Source organism: Lagenorhynchus albirostris, chromosome 2, assembly GCF_949774975.1.
Source record: "Lagenorhynchus albirostris chromosome 2, mLagAlb1.1, whole genome shotgun sequence".
Lineage (NCBI taxonomy): Eukaryota > Metazoa > Chordata > Mammalia > Artiodactyla > Delphinidae > Lagenorhynchus > Lagenorhynchus albirostris.
In genome coordinates, this window is record NC_083096.1 from 14,810,936 (window position 1) to 14,830,570 (window position 19,635).

General features: G+C 40.3%; 1 protein-coding gene across 1 annotated transcript in view; it reads right to left on the reverse strand.

Moving 5' to 3' along the window:
* ESRRG (estrogen related receptor gamma) overlaps positions 1-19,635 on the reverse strand; it is a 634,020-nt gene that overhangs the window by 11,732 nt on the left and 602,653 nt on the right. Inside the window, exon 6 of the mRNA XM_060142039.1 lies at positions 948-1,217. Coding sequence (XP_059998022.1) covers positions 948-1,217 — 270 coding nt within the window. The remainder of the gene's footprint in view (positions 1-947; positions 1,218-19,635) is intronic.

The window sequence follows — 19,635 nt, forward strand, 5'->3', positions numbered from 1 at the left end:
AATAGCCGTCCGCCCATTCAAGCCACTCATTGCATCCCATTTAACAGATTTTATTGACAGTTTCCTTCTTGTAATTAAAGGGAAAACTACTGGCCGGCAACCAAGATAAAGTTCAAAGATAGGGTCAAAACAAAAGCAGATGGAGGGGCACGGTGTGACTGTCAATGGTACATAGCATCAGAGCGTGTTATTGACATGCAGGTATCTAAAGATCAGCTCGTCATTAAGGAGGGATCTATCCTGGACTTTATGCAAATGCTAAGAGAGACTTAAGACCACAATCAAGCATCAGGAGAGGCACAAAGGGAAAAACAACAAAGCACCAACGATTTTTACTTATCAGAGGTTGCTCCCTATTTTAGTACGTTTCAGTTCTCATGTAAACACCAATTTATTCTCATAATTCTTAACCCTTACTGCATAGGTAATACCCTCGAGGGAAATACTCCTTCAGCAGAACTTGACTTTTAGAGAATTCCAGAATGGAAGAAAACAGAGTATTCTCTGATAACCAAAGTGAAAGGCAACACTACATATATTATTCCAATTACCAAATTTGCATTTTGGGGGAGCGGGGGAATGATTTGTATTTGTAACTCACACTTATTTTCACTTGTGCAAACAAGACACAGGAGCTAATTTGGTCCTGAGTGTCCATTTACACCACATGCACATGAGTTTTTGCTGTGCCACAGTTCATGTTAGTAAGTGAATTAGGCGGTGGAAGTGTCACAGCTTTTAATAAACAAACAAAATACAAATAATTCCCTTTAAGTTGATATTTCTTTTCTTCTAACTTTTCACTAGAAAGCTACAATGACTATAATTTTGCTGCCTCAGAATTTACAACTGGGTCTAGCAAATCCCTGAAGAAGAAAGAAGTTAAGGCAAGGGGTAAAACTGACATATTAGAAAATGCAACAACGGGCCATTGTCAATATGCCAACCTGAATTAGCAAGAGCGATTGCTTTGAGGGTGACAAATTCTTCTTTCTCCAGCTTCATGCTCTTGTATTTCTTTACCAGCTGCAGGATAGCATTATTTAGGTCAAGAAGGCCTGCTAATTTAGACTGGTCTTCATCCATTATATAATCGTCTGCATAGACAAGTTCATCCTCAAAGGAAAGAGATCGGTACACGACACCGAGGATCAAAATTTCCATCCAAGCACTCTGCAGAAGGCTCATCTGGTCCGCCAGGGACAGCGTGGAGAAGCCTGCATGGGAAGATGGGCAGATCGAGTTACTTTAAAGCCGTCATTTCATAATACAACGCTAGTTTCATATGGTAGTCGTCTTCTGCATCGGTGCTCAAAATTATGCTGAGCTTTGATTAGCCACTCTTAAAATTGCCCCTGATCATTTTGCCAATGGCAAAGTAAAAGTCACAAACCAGCTTCAACTTGTTGGCATTGTCTCAAGGTCTTATAGACACAGCTGAGAGGAATATAATAGAAAAGAAGTAGTTTTGTTTCTTTCACTTGAGAAGGAACTACTGTGTAATGTTGAAATATACTTGACTTCTAGGGGAAGTCTTCATGACTGTCTTACAGGAAGTCAAACTTTCAACTACCTCATCTCTAAAAACTACTACTGATAAACACCATGAAAGTAAAAAACCAAAAGCCCCAACTAAAGGAAAACAAACAATGTAGGCCACACAGCAGAGTGCAGTTTGGAACCGTTTCTCTGTAACAGTCACAAGCACAGTGAGTATGGAGTATGCTTACACCCAAAAGAGCCTTCTTAACTGGGTATTTTGCCCCCCTGATATCTAGCACGAATTCCTTTTTTAAATGGTGATTATTGGTATAAAAGAGGGTAGAATCTTTTGTAGCCTGGCCTCCTCACCAAATAGAGAAGCCACAATTTATTCTTGATATTAAGATCCAGTTATTAAAAAAAGTTAAATATGGAGGCAACAAGGTGTGATGGACAGAATATGAGCAGAACCTGATCCTGAACTTAAATGCTGGTTCCACTGAGCTACTGGCTATTTCACCTCAAGCAAGACAATTTCCTTGTACCTTAATTTTTGTTTTGGGGAAATATAAAAGAAAACCCAGCAAAACACTAATATATAATATGCATTCCGTAAGTGTAGCTGTATGATATATTATTTTTATCTGAAATACCTGGATGACTGCTTCAATCCTTTACAAAAATCTGGTCTGCATTGATGCATAGATGTCTAAAGTCCCTTCTGAACTCAAGAAAACACAAGCAAAAAAAAAAAATTAAAAAGAAAACGTGGTTCAAGAGGGAAAGATGAAGTAGTCCAATTAAACTTACTTAGGAGTAAAGATATATATTTAAATTTTAGAGGAATTAGACCCAGACTCTAAAAGGAAGTCTTAGTGGAGAAACCTGATGATCAACCACATACTTTTTCCTAAAAAAAGAAATGTTTCTTAAAACTTCACTTTCATTTCCAAGGTTATGCTCAGGAATTCCAAGAGTGACCAACCATCTCTATGGTTTTTGAGGACAATGGGACCATGATTTAAGGTCCTGCTACCAATAATTCTACAGAAGGAAGGAAATATTAATAATGCAACTTGTGATATTAGCAACTACAGCATGGTAAAGAAAAGGAAATGATTTCCTGGCCCGCTGGAGAAAACTAGTGGTTTGCCATTTGGCACCATTAACTACAAGTGTTTAATAAAATCATCAAGAGGGATTAAGTCAAGCTTTTCTTAAGGGGTTTTAGGGCCTGTGTTAAAAAGCATTTCTTTCATTTTTTTATCAAGCCGCTTACATATTACTTAACTGATCTTCTTTTAGACTGGCTATGTCTTTTTTTCCATTCTTTTTTTTTTTTATCATTGCAATGTGAGGTTACATTAATAAACATCCTCTTGGCATTAGAGATGTAACAACTTTTAACAGGGATTCAAAAGAGAAGAATAATGATCTAATCTGAGTAGGTGCGGTTCCATTTGCTCTTGAGGTTGTTTTACAACAAACAAACCAAAAAACAAACAAACAATATTGCTCTTTTTTTCTCTTCCCCCATCGCAAGAAAAAGATGTCATGCAAATTCAAATATCTAAGCTAAGAAAAGGGACAGAGTAGGAATTTCTTTTGTAAATGAAGCAGACGAAAACATAATCATCTAGAAAGTTCTGAGCAGAAAGGGATGGGTATTTTCCATTTGCCTTCGTTTCCTTGTTCCTTTTCCTGCTCCCAAGCAGCAGTTTTTCTGCGGCAGCAGATGGACAGAGCGCATAGCCTGCAGCACCTTCCTGTGACAGCCCTATTCTCCCTCCCAGACACTGCTGTTAGTAAATAGATTTACACATTCTCCAATCTCCACACATCTTTCTGCCGAATAATTAAAAGCAGGATGATTAGTTTATTGAGTGGAAGGAGGAACTTTTTTATTGAGGTCCATCCACGATTTTATCAGGGCCAGCACTTTTACGGCTGTCAGGAGGATGCAGGCCTCCAATTTTTCTTATCTGCCTGATTAATACAAACGCTGTTTCAGGACGCATTAATTAACAGATACAAATCTACGTTCTCATGGAAGGATCAATACGGAGAAGAAAAGAGGCATCAATGTGAATTTAGTGCTGATGATGGAGAAGGCGCACTATCGACATTTACGCGCACGGAAACTTTAAAGTTGCACGGGGTCCCCTTTGTCCCTGTGATTTACAAATGAACAATTTTTCAGCCATAACAATGTTTCACACATTTCTTGGGGGTTTAATTAAGCAAAAACAATAACATTTCATTTTTTTAGGTTGATCCTGCAGTTTAATTCTTCTAGGTGGATGGCTCTGTGTGTATGTGTGTGAGAGAGAGTGTATGTAAACCAAACTTTTCCTTTCAATTCTTAATGAAATAAAAAGAAGGAAAAGGGTAAAGAAAAGGTTCTCCTTTTGGGGGGGGCAGGTTGGGGAGCACATAAAGATGGATATAGCACAAAAGGTCTGTTGGATTGCCTCAAGTCTATTTCAAGCTGATTAGAGGAGGTATAATTTTTGCAAAACCATAGGGAAAAGAAGACAACCCATGCTTTACACAATATAAAAAAGTCTGGACTTTTTTTATCTCTTCTTGGTCTAGAAATAGCTGGATTCCAACAGTTTAACCCTTTCCTCCCAAACCTCTGCAATCTAGAAACTGTCACAAAGAGCTGTCCGGCCCAAATGCCTGGGTAACAGCCTTGTTAAACAGCCTTGTTACGAGCTAGCTGTGTTCACCTGAGCACTAAGGAGGCTGAATACCTAATCGAGATGATATTTTAATTCCTCAAAAAATTTCTCCCTGGCCTTGAGGAGTGCTAGTTCTATTTTACATTCATAAAGACACGTGGATAAAATGATAATTTTATCAGTCGTCCTGAGCAAAGTATAACAACCTAAGTGACCAAGATCTAGATGAAAATGTATATTTTAATAAACTGAGTCTAAGGAATTTTCTAAAAACACTATGGCTCCATTGGCACACGCATGCTTGCATCCAAATGATAATTACTTGCTTGTGCTTTTACTGGGTGGTGTTTTATAGCTCTTGGGCTACAAGTTCGAGGTCCTCAGCATCTATAGCCTTTAGCTATCTTCGGAGAGAAACCTCCTTCCGAAGTGAAATAAAACATGCTTTGCAGTGGTGTCATTGGAACTTCATGTTTTGTACATCCCAGGATCTTAATCTTTGGTGTGTGACAGGTTATAGTTTTAAATGTTCAGCCATATTACAGCTTTTTAAAATACACTGGTATCATGGTACCTTTTTTCTTCCCCAGCTCCAGCCCATTCCATGCATGTCACTGACAACCCTGATCTCTCTTCATCTCCATCCTAGGATCAGTGCCCTTTAACGTATCTCAGGCATTCTGCAGGCAGAATGACTCGCTGCCTTAACCCACAGTTAAATAGCGGTTTATCTGCAATACAGTGTGCTCCAAATAAAGCAGATGACACTGGGGCATAACATCATTTGGAAGGATTGGAAAGCTTCTCAAGAGGCAGGTACCCCTGAAGTAATAGGCTGGAAGAAACCATGCTTTGTGCCAACCCCCTTTCCTTCTTCTACTGGAAACTTCGGAGGTTGACAGTGGTGCTACGGCACTTGTCAACCGCTTTTATTTATTTATTTTTTCTTAGCCCAGCAAACGGATGCACTTTGCCGTCAACTTACAAAAAAGGCTAAGCATTTGAAAGTGTGAAGGGCAAAAAATATCTGACGGCTAGTCTTCAAAAATACACTTTCATTTCAGAAAGCATAAATGTTTATTTCCTGAACAGAGTGTTGACAGAAATAGGCTGCCGTGAAGGCATTTGGGTTTAACCCCTGCTAGGCATTTTCTTCTCAGCTGCTTCCTTGAAACAGAACAAGGCTTTTAAATCTTCAGGGTGTCTGTTAATATCACTTAATCATGGCATTGATTTGCCCGCCCACAGTTTTTTGAACTGTAGGGTCTCTGTTCCACCAAAAATGGACACTCTTCAGCAAATAGCATAGCATGCTAAAATTATAATTCTGTCATAATGACTCACTGAGATGACAAACGAAGTTTGCTGAGAGAAGCTGACTGAGCAACATGGAGTCAGCTAGATGCTTCTTCTCCCGTATAAATAAACCTAGTGTGGACAGGAACTAGGGGAGAAGAGATAACAATAGCACGAAAATTTGGTCTTAGTTATCAATAAATGCACAGATGCATAAGCCTTGTTAGTGATAAACTTTCTCTTTTTAAGTCAGCCGCTCTTCTCAAATAGCAGCAGACGTATCATTTGTTCTATGATTCACAAAACACACAGCTCTGGGGCTTGTAAAATATATATAAATTAAGACCTTTTTTCTCTTTTTTTTTTTTTCATAGAGATGGACTTCATGGACTAGAACTCAGTAGAGGCTAGAGGCAAGCAACTACAGATGGTCCAGTGCCAAAGTGAAAGCTGGAATATCCACCTGGATCTACCGGCAGCATTTTCTTTAAATATTTTCTTTATGAAAGATGATAATAATTATCTCTATTATATTATAATATCTCTTTATTATATTAGTACCTAAGCATTAGATACAATACATACAATGCTACCCTTTGAACCTTTATCCTGTTAGCCTGACCCAGATATTAATAATTGAGATTCAATAACAATTGGTTTGGGTGACATGTAAGAATAACTGACAAAAACGGGATCACTCCTTTCTTCCCAATTTGATCATTTGTGTTAACATTTGTGGATTCCGTAAGATAGCTGTTTCTTTACTTCTGTTTTCATACTCCAAGTGGGGTTCACAGAGATTTTATGGAGCCATTATTTTAAAATAGTGGCTTCATGGGACAAATGTGAAAATCTGAAAGACAGAACTCAGATTCAAAAATTACTCTATATCTATGTGGGAGAACTGATGACCATCTATATACAGTTTAGTATAAGATCTGGATAGTTGCGATAAACTAAACAAGGAGAGAGTAGAATTGGACGGGTAGCATCCACCCGTCCAGGGCACAATTATCACTGTTCACCGAGCTTACAGCTTTGACCGGCCACTGACCACTCATGCTGATTATGTGAACAGTCAAATAAGTTTGCAAGGTCACCGAAACTGAAAACACGCCCCCCTACCCCCATGGCACTGATGAAATGCTTTATTTCGTAAGAAACAATTGTTTCTTATTTCCCAGTCCAGCTTGCGAGAAACATTAAAAGTGTAACAGCAGCTAAGGAAAAATATTCCCAGGTGGCAGCATAGGAAAGCCTCAAAATGATGATAGGAATTTTTTGTTGGTTTGTTTTTGTGAGTGGGCAGTTTTAAACAACTGCCAAGCTTCTTTGAAAAAAGGACCAGAGAGAGGGCAGAAGGATGCAAAATAAGAATACAGAGAACATCTACAGGGAGGGTACAGCTTCCCTTTGCAAGTCCCACTTACCTACCCTCTCTGAATGCCTACAGAGGAGCAAATGATTTCCTCAGTCTTTCCCAAACTCCATCTGACCTGGCCTCAACTTTACTTCTCTCCTTTCATCTAAACCAAGAAGAAAGACAAATTGTTGGGGAGCATGGAGGTGAGGATGGAGAAGCCGCTTTCAAGGAGGGACATCTAATAGCTTTCTTTACCTACAAGCTTTTTTTTTTTTTTTTGTACTAGTTGAAAACAAGAAAGTTCTGCCTGGAAAACTCTCCTTTTTGATGTGACTTAAATTTGTTTGGCCATGAAGGAAAAAGGAAGGCAGCACCATATAATATAGGACTCTTAAAACAAAAATCTTATAAAAGGGTATTGTCAGTTTCACTCAGGGATTAGATAGATACAGAGGAGGGAAAAGCATCATTCTGAAGCAACATTTCTGATTTGGAAGAAAAAGAAACTGTGCTTGAATCTGTCTTGCTTTCCCCAGTGGGACTGGTCAAGAAATATCATCATCGTGCATTACAGGGCATGGACCAGTTGTCCAAGGAAAAGCAGTCCAGCCTGGGCACCAGATGTGCAGGCACCATCCTCTTCAGGAAATTCCCAAGGAGTCTTTATCAAACTGGGTCTAATTCTTGATGTAAAAGTCAAACCTCCAAAATAAACACAAATCGACTCTGTCTTGAACTTTGGGGATCTGTAAGGCTGATAGACATTTCCACAGACTTTTGAAGAGTATGTAGGAGACTTATAATGTCAAATACCCAAAAGCTAAGGGTTTACTGCTGTGGAGTGATAGATGAGGGAAGAGGCTGGTGTGGGGAGCAGAGACCTTGAGGTCGGGGGATCTGGGTTATGGTTCTACCCTCGCTACGACCAACGGTGTTAACTTGGGCCCTGCTGTAAGCGGACTTGTGGGCCTCCAAAAGCTGTTGGAATCCTAACTCCCAGGACTGTGAATGTGACCTTATTTGGAAACAGGGTCCTTGTAGATGATCAAGTTAAGATGAGGTCATTAGAGTGGGTCCTAATCTAATCTGACTGTAACTTCATAAAAAGGGTGAAATTTAGACTCAGAGACAGACACAAACAGAGGGAAAACAATATGAAGGTACACAGGATGAACGCCATCTACAAGCCAAGGGATGCTGGAGGCTACCCGAAGCTAGAAGAGAGGGATGGAACAGATCCTTCCTCATGGCGCTCAGAAGGAACCGACCCTCCAGACACCTTGATCTCAGACTTCCAGCCTCCAGACACCTTGATCTCAGACTTCCAGCCTCCAGAACTGGAAGACAACTGTGAGACAGTTGTTTCACCCATCCAGTTTGTGGTACTTTGTTATAGCAGCCCCAGCAAACAAACACAGACCCACAGCTGACTCTTCGTCTGTCAAATGTGAAATGTGGACCAAACATCTCTGAAGGATCTTCCAGCTCCAATGCCGTCTGACTCAGTATAACAAACTGAGAGCTACTTACATGAAGCACAAGGCTGTGTGGGTATCGGTGAGCACTTCCCACGAACATCACTGGGTTGGGAGTAAGTCAACCTAGCACGGGGCGCCACCTCTGCTACCAACTAATCATGTGACTCAACTTCTCCAATTCCTGCTTTCTCATCTGTAAAATGCGAAGGTGGCAAAAATCTTCCAAAAGTTTGGGTCTAGCCCTACGTTATTTGGGTTTCCAATGGTTCCACGGTAACCACTGATATTTAGTGCCTCTATGATAAGTAAAGCACCGTGCTCAGAACCATGAGATGATACAATGCCTGCCCTCTATAACTTTACAGTTTAGTAAAAGTAGATTAAAGCACAATGAGGAGAAGTAGGTAGGCGCCATAAAGAATGATCAAAGTGACTGTAAATGTAGAGGAGGAAAGATGTGTGTTTGGTTGGACACATCCTCCCAAATGTACCCAACACTTTCTCTCCTTTTCTTCCTCCATGGTTTTGATTTGGGCCCCCATCTTCTCTTTTGGGATACAGGGACACCAAAATCCTTATGTCTGGTGTTTCCTTTTTCCATCCTACCTGTGGCTATTCAAGCATTCTTTCAAATATGAAACTTAATTATGCTATTCGCTGATCAAAACGCTTTACTGGCTTCCACATCTGAAGGACAAAACTGAAACTCTCTGGCACAATATGAAATGTCTTTCACTACGTGGCCCTTCTCTCCCTTTCCTGCCATACTTCCTGAAAAATCCTCCCCTGGGAAGTCCTCCGTAGACGGCTTAACACCTTGAAAATTGAGCCCATTTTCCCAACCCCAACGAGAAACCCCACAACTTCACTACTTCCCAGATTAACAGCATCACCATCCACCAGCTGCCTCACTCCTAGCCTTTCAGGGATCTGTCACCAAGTTTTCTCTTTTTGTAGTTCCGACATCAAGTGCACACATTTCTTTCCATCCCTACCGTCCTTATCAGTGTTCCTGTGTAGCATCCAGGGGCACTGACAGTTGTAAGTTGTAAACAGGATAGTGGAGCTCAAGGTAAAGACATACGCAAGTAAAGGAGTGGGTGCGATGATGTGCTGCCTAACAGGTATATCTGTATCCTTCTCAGTGCGTTCCACGATCTCTGAGCTCTTAACAGTGGAGACCTCCTCTTCTTTGCTCCCTGCTATATCCCCAGCACCTCCATCACTGCCTGCCACATAGCATGTGCTTAATAAACATGTGCCCAAGGAATGAATGGAGAGAAAATTCCTTAACAGCTCACGGACTGGCTTTCAACAAGAATGGAAGGCTAGCGATAATATTCCAGAGAAGTAAAAATTCCAGACACCAGGTCCCTCTCCCTCTCCACAAAAACCTTTGAATGCTTAACAAGACAACTGCCTAATGTCTTTTCGTAATTCAGCAAGCGTTTATCAAGGCACCGGTTATACAAGAAGCGCTGCTTACCAGTGCCTATATAGTATATAGGATTTTCCCTGGAGCCACTTAGGCTCTGGCAAAGTCCTGCCTAAATTTCTCAACCTCAGCCAGTTCTTTTTTAATTTGTAATTAAAGTTGACATTTGAATCATATGGCCTAACTACTTCCTCCTATATTGACAAGCAACTATTCATAACAGATTCTGTGATGATGTCATGACTTTTTTCTTTTATTATTTACAAGTATCTGTAATTAATTTCTTTACTTTACCTTAGTTGTATAATTATTTTGACAACGTGTAAGTTTATTATCTGGAGCTAGTATTTTAATCCTCTGAAATCCTAACTTAGGTCAGGAATGAAAGAAAAAGCTCACTGCTTCTTTCTACTTGCGGGAATAAAAATCTGTATGTCTACAGTTTTTACATAAATTCTTAGGAGACTCCAAATCTAGCTTTGGTAAAGTCCAAGTAACTGATAAAGACACTTTCTACACTTTAAAAAAAAAAAAAAAAGGCAAGCAGATTGAGAAATCCTGTATTTTTTTTAATCATTATGGGTTTCCTCTTCCTAAATCAAAAACAGCAAAGAAAAGGCAATGCAATAAAAATGCATTCACATGCGGCATCTCCCTTTCAGTCCATTTTAGAACAATGGGTTCTCACTAAGTAAATACTCACTTGTCAGAGGTATCTGCAACATGACAGCCATTGGACAGCAACGAGGGAGCGAGATGGCTTCCCACTTTAAAGCAGCAAATTAGACATTTACAGGGCTTCCCCGGTGGCGCAGTGGTTGAGAATCCGCCTGCCAATGCAGGGGACACGGGTTCGAGCCCTGGTCCGGGAAGATCCCACATGCCGTGGAGCAACTAGGCCCGTGAGCCACAACTACTGAGCCTGCGCGCGTCTGGAGCCTGTGCTCCACAACAAGAGAGGCCGCGACAGTGAGAGGCCCGCGCACCGCGATGAAGAGTGGCCCCTGCTTGCCACAACTAGAGAAAGCCCTCGCGCAGAAACGAAGACCCAACACAGCCATAAATAAATATAAAAATAAATAAATAAAAATGTTATTCTTTAAAAAAAAAAAAAGACATTTACAAACAGCAAAGATGGTACTTGTTGGTTATGACCTTTCACTGTGTCTGTACAAGTAGGTGCTAATGTGATTTAAATGCCATTTAGACGTGTTTCGGGTTTATCAAACTGGTTTGTATAGCCATTCTTATGTAATAATTTTGAAGGGGAACCATTTCCACCTGCTGTAGGAACAAGAATAGCTAGAACCAGCCCTGTGCAAATATCTGGGCAAGTGAAGGAGGATCCTTTACGTTAAGAAAAATCAAGTTGGACCTTGAGGAAATCAAGCAGGGGGCTAAAAATATTTTTAATAAGTCAGGTAGTCCATTCACATTATTTCTGTGTGAACTTTGTTTGACCATTTTTTGTACGTAGCTATTTAGCTGAGAGTTTGGATTAATGGGCACACAAATTATGTCCCTTGGAGACCAAAATTCTTCATTTAGAATAGAAATATGGGAGGAAACACAAGATGAATTTTGGTAACATAGATTTTCAGATCAAAATATATGTTTTCTTCACCATCCAAAGTTTTAATAAACTAACAAATAAGTTATTAATAAAGTATGTCATTTGTCAGAGTTTAGCAAGAGAGAGATGTGCCTCTAATCCTGTTTAGAATTGTTGGAAAAACAATCCCAACTATAATTTGGGGTTAACTTTTTTTGTTAAACAACACATTATTGGCATTTTTACTTTCCTTTATAATTTCTAATATTTGATGTTTGATCTGTGTTTCTGACCCCAAAATATAGTTTAAATTAAAAAGAAATTTTTGTGAGTTTTTCTTTTGCCCACATGGAATGTAATAACTTTTTTAAAAAGATGAACTGCTTCTCGTGGGAACATTCAACCATTAAAGGAAATCTATAAATAGCAACTTAGCCATGGCTACTTTGTTTTGTTATTTGTGACATAACATAATATTCTTCTATTGAAGAATCTAAAAGCATATTCCACATATTGAATAAAATAGGAGTAAGCTGTTACAGTAGATAAATATATATATATTTATATACATTAAATAACTCAGTTTTATATACATATATATGTATATATACACTATATACATATAAAACTACACAGAGTTCGTATATATATGAATGAGTTAATAAAATGAAAAAATGAGAAGGGAAGGAGAAATGGTCAACCCACGCTAATCGGATTTTGAATTAAATGCTGCCTATCTAAGAAAGGGAAGTGTTCAAAGTTTCTCCCAATGCACCTGCTTGCATAAATGAAGGCAGAGTTGCTGCCTTATGGCTCAGGGTATTTAGTCAAAGGAGTCTTTTTGTTACCTTTTTCCCATTTGTGAAGGCCGCACCTACACACACGTGAAGGCACAGAATGACGGTGGCATTGTGAAAAACTGGGTGATTTCCTGAGCTCACCTAAAAATTTGCAAATTTTATTTCAGCTACCAAATTATAAAAGAATAGAGTTGTGATCATCTTGTGTGCTTTCACTGAAAGGACCAAGAATTGATTCTCTCTGGGATCTCTACGAGAAAATCACTTCTAATTTCTATATTAATTTTATACAATGTGCCCTCAAATCTTTTCAAATATACCTAATTAGTCCCTTGATATAGAAACACAAATTCCAACAAGAGCCCTAATTATGAGAGACTTGCTGTTTGTGGAATTAACATTAATTTCTCCACTTTTCTCACATTTACTACCTACAAGTGAAGCAGAAAAAAAGGAAAAAAAAAGAAAATCCTTCAGGTGTGCTTTTCTTGATTTTCCCCAAGTAGAAAGATACTACAACTCAGTGTCTCCAACACATGCCCTGGAAGGAAGAGAGCAGGAAAAAAAAAAAAAAAACCAGACTCAGGAGGTCTTCTGCATAAACGCAAGTTAAAGGATTTACAGCTCAGGCCATTAAAAACAAAGTGTCATATGTATTGACGAACGAACTTAGAAGAAATATGTTCTCCATGAGATGCATGCCACAGATGTGAAATTATAGCACCCTGACCCTGAAACTCCACATTCAAATAGTATTACAAATCCTCACTATCTATGCTTAAAGACCTGGGCATAATTTGTGCTCTGGACAGCATGGAAAAACAGCAACTCTGAATTTCTAGCCCTGAGAGTTCGGTTTAAAGTCAGGCTCTCACAATATTTTTCTCTGGGGCTAATGAAGATCTGTTTACAAATATTTACTCCCAAGTTCACGGCTGGTGTTTGCTGGCTCAAGCCGAGCTAAATCATTACGGCTTTGGTACAGGATCCACTGGGGAGGCTACCAGTTATCTTCTCATTGACAACAGAGGCAACCCCTTCGATTCCTCTCTGCCTCCCCTTCTTCCTCTCTACACTGCCCCCCGCCCCGATTTGGATAACTGGCCAAGTTAAAAAGAAACGAAAAACGTGAAACAACACAGCTCTTGGAATTTCTCAACCACATGAATGCAGAATCGTTATCAGTCATGAAATGCTGCCTGTCCTATTTACCACGAATACATAATATACAAACCAAACCTGCAAACCTGCACCTCCTATAACTCTTTCGAGACACTCTTCCATTCAAAAGTAGAATGGAGTAGGGAGATGTAGCTGCCGTAAAAGGCTCTCACGTTGTAATTCCTCTCCTCCCGAAATGAACGAGAGCACCCACCGCACAGCCTCCCAGTCTCCCTGTTTTGATCTGTTGGGAAGGATATCTATCTTTGTATTCACTATCTCACCTCTCCTCTTAGCTGTGACCAATCCCTTTCATGTCACTGAGATCCTGCAAATAGATCCAGGAAATCCTAGAAATTCCTGTATGAGGTTGATTCAAGGAAATAAGCAAAGGGTTATTAAATAAGAGTTACCATCCGGGGATGAATCTTGTTGGAAGTTGCACCGTTTCCTAACTCCATTTGAGTAGCACTAAGGCTACCTCTGCAGGCAGAGACTCTTAAACGTCTGCAACAGTCCAAAATGAAAGAGGGGGAAAAAAAAAGAAGGAAGAAAAAAAGCTGCCTGATTCTAATACACCTAATTAGCCATCGGCAGACTCTTAATTGCATACATTAGGATGATTCCATAGTGGAGATTAATTCTAAATATACCCAAGCAGCTGGTTAAGATGCCATGGATTACAGTGTGGACTGTACTTTTCCACTTAATTAGATATCAAAATTAAGCAGCAACAAGCATTTTGACATAACGGGGATCGAGCCGCTGCTTGGTATCCCAGAGCTGCACTAAAATGACCGCTAAACAGAGCCGCACAGATGGAGAGATATTAAATGCCGCACTGGAAAGTAATTTCAAATAATAAAATATCAATATTTACATTTTAATTACCCCTACTGAGAGCCGCTCTGTCATTTTCACTATTGCCAACGCAGCAAGGGGTAGTGAAATGACATTGCAGCTCTGGCTGCAATGACTATTTTGTTTCCATTAAAGAATGACAAGTGTTTTAGAGGCAGTGACACTCGGTGTGTGAACAAGAATGACAGCAGATCAGAAAATTCCTATTAAGGGACTAAATGCCTCAACAAGAGAATTGACTCTGAGCCACGGCTCTTCCTTGAAGCACATAATCCCTTCCAAATTTTCTGCTGAAAGTTTATTATTGGGGATGCCCAAGGGAAGTTTTAGTCTCCCATGAAATATTTAGATCGGAAAACGTTATATGATGATTGCCAATTTAAAAACAATAATACTTGACGTGAACAAATATCCAGGAGTTCTGTGTAAATCACAAAGATGTTGGGGGTTTCTTTGTAAAATTTTCTGTCATTGAAATTGACAATACCATTGATCACATTTCCTTGGAACATATCTATTTCCTATCAAATACATGGATGAAAGCTTGGGATATGGCTTAGAAACATCATAATAAAAATGCTGGGCTTGTTCGCCCTGGGTTTTCATTAGTATTTGGTTGTAGGCAGCCATCTCGATCACAGTTTTCTTGACATGGAAAATAAAGTAAAAACGGGTCACAATTTGTATGGGTAAACGCATACCCCTGTGTATGGATGGCACATATTTTTCTTTAGCTTTTATTATTATTTAAAAATGGCAAAGTCCTAGCGGCTCTTAGAGACCCTCCCCAAATTTAATTACTCTTTATGGGGTGCAAAGATGAGATTATGGAAAAAAAATAAAAGGTATATATGAGATGTGACATGCTGCATTCACAGGATAATAAATGAAAACAGTAAGCTCTTCCTTTGGGGATGACTGTCAAAACTGTAGAGCTCTTGAAAGAATTTTAATGCCTCAGGATATGAGAGAGTGTATAAGAGAAACTCCTTGGTCACTACAGCAGGCAGTTAACTGACCCCCTATCTCAGAGCCTGCGTTTATTTAATGTGTAGAGATGAACAACCATAAATGTGATGAATGGCTATAGCGGGAGCCTGAATAGAATTCTTCAAAGAAGAGAAAAGGGAAGTTGGGGAGGGATATAGACCCTTAGCCCTCTTCTACTCCCAATCCTTTTAAAATACCAGTTTTGAAGTTGGAATAAAAACTTGATAACAGGCATGGTAGACTAATGCCAATTCTCTAACTAGGAGATGTGCCTGGGAAAGTATTTCTTAAGCATCCCTAATGCTTTTAGGACAAGACAGATCCCCATTTCTCAGCTACCAGCACCTTTTAATTTCTGAAAGAGCCACGGTTGAAAATCTTAATTAATTGTTCCATACTGCTTCAGGATCATTATGCAATGTAATAAAGGCCGTGTAATTATGAAATTTTACAGCCATTACCAAGGCTGATGGCTCGTATTTCATCCTCAGCTGGACCCGATGGCTTTTAGGCACTCGGCTCCCCTTTGATGAACTACAGACAGATCTATCAGGCCCAAACAATATCCAGGCGAGGCAGCTATAATAGCTACCTACAGATGAAGCCATAGATAAAGATAAACTATAAATCTACACACACAAATGCAGGCACGTCGCCTGGGGATGACAGAGAGAGGATGAGACGCTTGGGAAAGGCAGGCGCTCCCACGAAGGTGGCCTCCTGCGCTTCTCCTGCATTCACTCCAGAATGGGTTGGATTTCATAAAAGACGGTGAAACCCAAGTGTACATCTCCTTTACTGGAAAATGAGAGAAGGCAGGGTTGTGAGAGTGTATCCATGAGCATTGTACTTAGCGTCTTATTTAAAGGGCAGAAGCTACTCAGATATGCTAACGTCCATTTCAGTGGTGGAAAAACAAAAGGCTAGATATTTAGCATTCTTTTTTTTTTTTGCCCGAATATAGCACAAATACAGCAATTCAAAATAAGCACACCTCAACAAATTAGAGTGTCGCTCATGAGTATCTTTTTTAGAGATACGAACATTTAAAAACATAAGTCAAGAACAACAAAGAGCCACACTGAAAGGCAGACAGGGAAGATATAATTATATTCATGTATAACTAAAACTTCTGTAGCTCGAAAGTGTTTTTCATTTTGGCATGTAATAATCCATACAGCCATAAAACTACGGTCTGCTTCATATATCAGTATTTCCAACATCTCTCTTTTTTGTGAATTACGCATTTATGTAGTTCCTTGTAAACAACAAGTTAAATGGAAAAGGTCCACCGAGGAGGTTCATTCGACAACCGTAAGGGCTACACTCCAGGGAGCATCGAGTTCAACTCTGCCTTTGGGATACGGCGGCGACTTCCGTCCTTACGATGGCATCAGCTTCATGCTGGCTCTTTTCATGAATATGACCAGACAGCCAGTCTGTAACATATCCAGGGGGGAAAAAAAGCCCATCGAGGGTTAATCCAACTCGTGCTGCAAGCTACAATGGTGGACCATCTCGGGCAAGAAAGAAAAGTAGAAGGATGTACTTAGGGTGGTTTTGAGATTGAAAACTGACAGCCGGGTAAGGTGTATGTGTACAGAAGAGGGCTGGTGCACATAAAAAAGGATGTAAGCTAGGTTTAAGTGGCATTATTAAGTCTCTGGAAAGCACAGCTTGAAACTGTTCACTAGAAGTATGGATTAAGAGTGAGAAAAACTGGTTTCAGTACAATCTCATCTATTAACTAGCTGTGTAACCTTGAGCTAGTCACTGAATTGCTGTTTCCTTAACCCAAACAAAGTTCATTGACCAGATGATCTAGTCTACTGTACACTCTAGATTGGACATTCCATTATTTTTGATGTTCTTTGTTTTGGGGCAGAAAAAGTTAAGGACCTAAAACATCCCTTCCATATACAAATGGTTGGTCTCCCTGCCTGAATTCCTTTCTAGGTTTGACTGTATTTTATTTTGCCAACGTGATCTCACCTCCCTTTTTTTTTAGAAATAGAGAACGTTGGGTATAGATACCCTTGACCTACTTCTCCTCATCTGTATGAGGACCAATTCCTAACACCTTCCTGCTTGTCTCTAAAGAGAAGAGATTGCTCCTTCTTCCCAAGGAAGGAATTTAGTCCGTTCTGCCCCTCTCCTCCTCCCTGAAATGTTCCGCATACCCTCTGGCACTTGTAACACATCTTTCTCTTGGTCTTCCTGCCTTGTTTCAAGTGATCCTTTCCATGTGATACTTTCCATAATTCTGTTTGGCTTTTCCTCTTTTCCCTCTACCTGGTCTCCATTTCTATGGGTGTAACAAGCCTGGAATACCAGCATACACTTCTCCGAAAAGAGTTAGACTTTTAGAGATCCAAATCCTTGCAGCCATCCCCATTGAAATACATCACAGGCAACTCACCTCAAAATATCTACAACTGACCTCATTCCCTGCCCCCTCTAACTTATCCCAATGGATTCCCTAGAGCATCCCCATCAAATACTCAACAAGATATAATCAAAGTTTTGGAGCGATATTTGACTCTTCTCCTATGTCCAACTGTTCCTACGAAATGTCTTTGGGTTCCACCTCTTATTTCCAGTCCTACTGCCTAATCTCACCCTTCATTATCTTCCCCCTGAACTGAACTCGTGGTTTCCCTGACTCAAAACTCACCCCTTCTACATCTACATTCAGCAGGGATCATCTCTTCTCTGCTCTTATGATTTCTCTCTGTGAGGTTCATGGAATCCTTCCTAGTCAGGGCTCAATTTACCATTCTTTATTTCTTGTTAAGAATGATGGTGAAGATAAAAATCTGTAAAATTTATTCAGGACTTACTATGTGCCAGGCATTATGCTAAATACTTCCATTTATGGAGTGCCCAGGCATTAGGGATTCAACAAAAGACAAAGTACTTGTCCTCTGGGGGTTTACATTCAGGAGGGCAGGGGGTGAGAAAATAAATAAAAATACAACAGGTGGTAAAACAGTGGTACAATGGAGGAAATAGCCACAAAACAGAGGGAAAAAATAGGCACCAGAGAAGGGGTGAAAGGAAGGAGTTATGTTAAGCAGGGCTGTCAAGGAAAGGCTCCCCGACATAGGACCTCTGAGCAGAGCTCAGAGGAGAGGAGAGAGCAGGCATGCATCCGTCTGTGGAGGATGGAATGGCAAACACACCCTTGCTGGGGGAGGAAGCTTCTTTTTGTGATTCAGAGAATTGCAGAGGCCAGTGCAGCTGGGGACGAAGAGGTGGAGACAACGGTGTTGGTGGGGTCATGGGAACTGGCATGTCACAAAGGCTTTGCAACTTTTTGCAAACTTTTGCAGCTTTTACTTTGAGTGAGAAGGAGAAGCCACTGGGGGCTTTGGGCAAAGAGGAGACACAACCTGACTTGCATTTTAAAAAGATGACCGGGTGCAGGAGAGCAATGAGGCTGCTGCAAGCATTTCATTCTCACCTTAAGGGGCAACTGCTGTTCTCTTTCCCACTTTCCACATGAGGTAACTGAGGTAGCAAACCCACTCCAGGTCACATGGCTAAAAGTATTAGAGTTGCAGCCATAAAAAAAGAATGAAATAATGCCATTTGCAGCAATATGAATGGACCTAGAGATGATCATACAAGTGAAGGAAGTCAGAAAGAGAAAGACAAATATCATATGATGTCAGTTATATGTGGAATCTAAAATATGACACAAATGAACCTACCTAGGAAACAGAATCACAGACACAGAGAACACAGCTGTGGTTGCCGAAGGGCAGGGGGCAGCAGGGAGGGATGGAGTCAGAGTTTGGGATTAGTAGATGCAAACTATTATTTATATGGGTAATTGAATCACTTTGCTGTGCACCAGAAACTAACACCACATTGTAAATCAACTATACTTCAATAAAACTCATTTTTTAAAAAAGCACTAGAGCTACTATTTGCACACATGTCATCTGAGTCCAGATCTGTAATTGAGCCACCATGCAGCGTGCTTTTCTTCCTATGTTCCCATCATCATTTATTCTTTTCCAGACAAGCCACACTGACTTCTGTGCTTTTGTTATTTCTCCCTCCCTCCCTCCCTTCCTTTCTTTCTTTCCTTCCTCCCTCCATTCTTCCTTCCTTCCTTTTCTTTTCCTTCCTTCCTTCCTCCCTCCCTCCCTTCCTTTCTTTCTTTCCTTCCTCCCTCCATTCTTCCTTCCTTCCTTTTCTTTTCCTTCCTTCCTTCCTCCCTCCCTCTCTCTTTCTTTCTTTGGCGATGCCACGCTTGTGGGATCTCAGTTCTCCAACCAGGGATTGAACCCAGGCCATGGCAGTGAAAGCCTGGAATCCTAACCACTAGGCCACCAGGGAACTCCAGATATTTCTTTACCTTGGTGTAGAATGCCTTTTCCCTTCCTTTCCGTAGGGCAGATGTCTCTTCAACCATCCATACCTCTCTGAAATATTTTCCTCTAAGTATTTCCCTAATGACCTTAGGGAGAGTGATACCTCCTTCTCTACAGTCTTCTCCTCCACTACTTTGCCCATCATCCTATT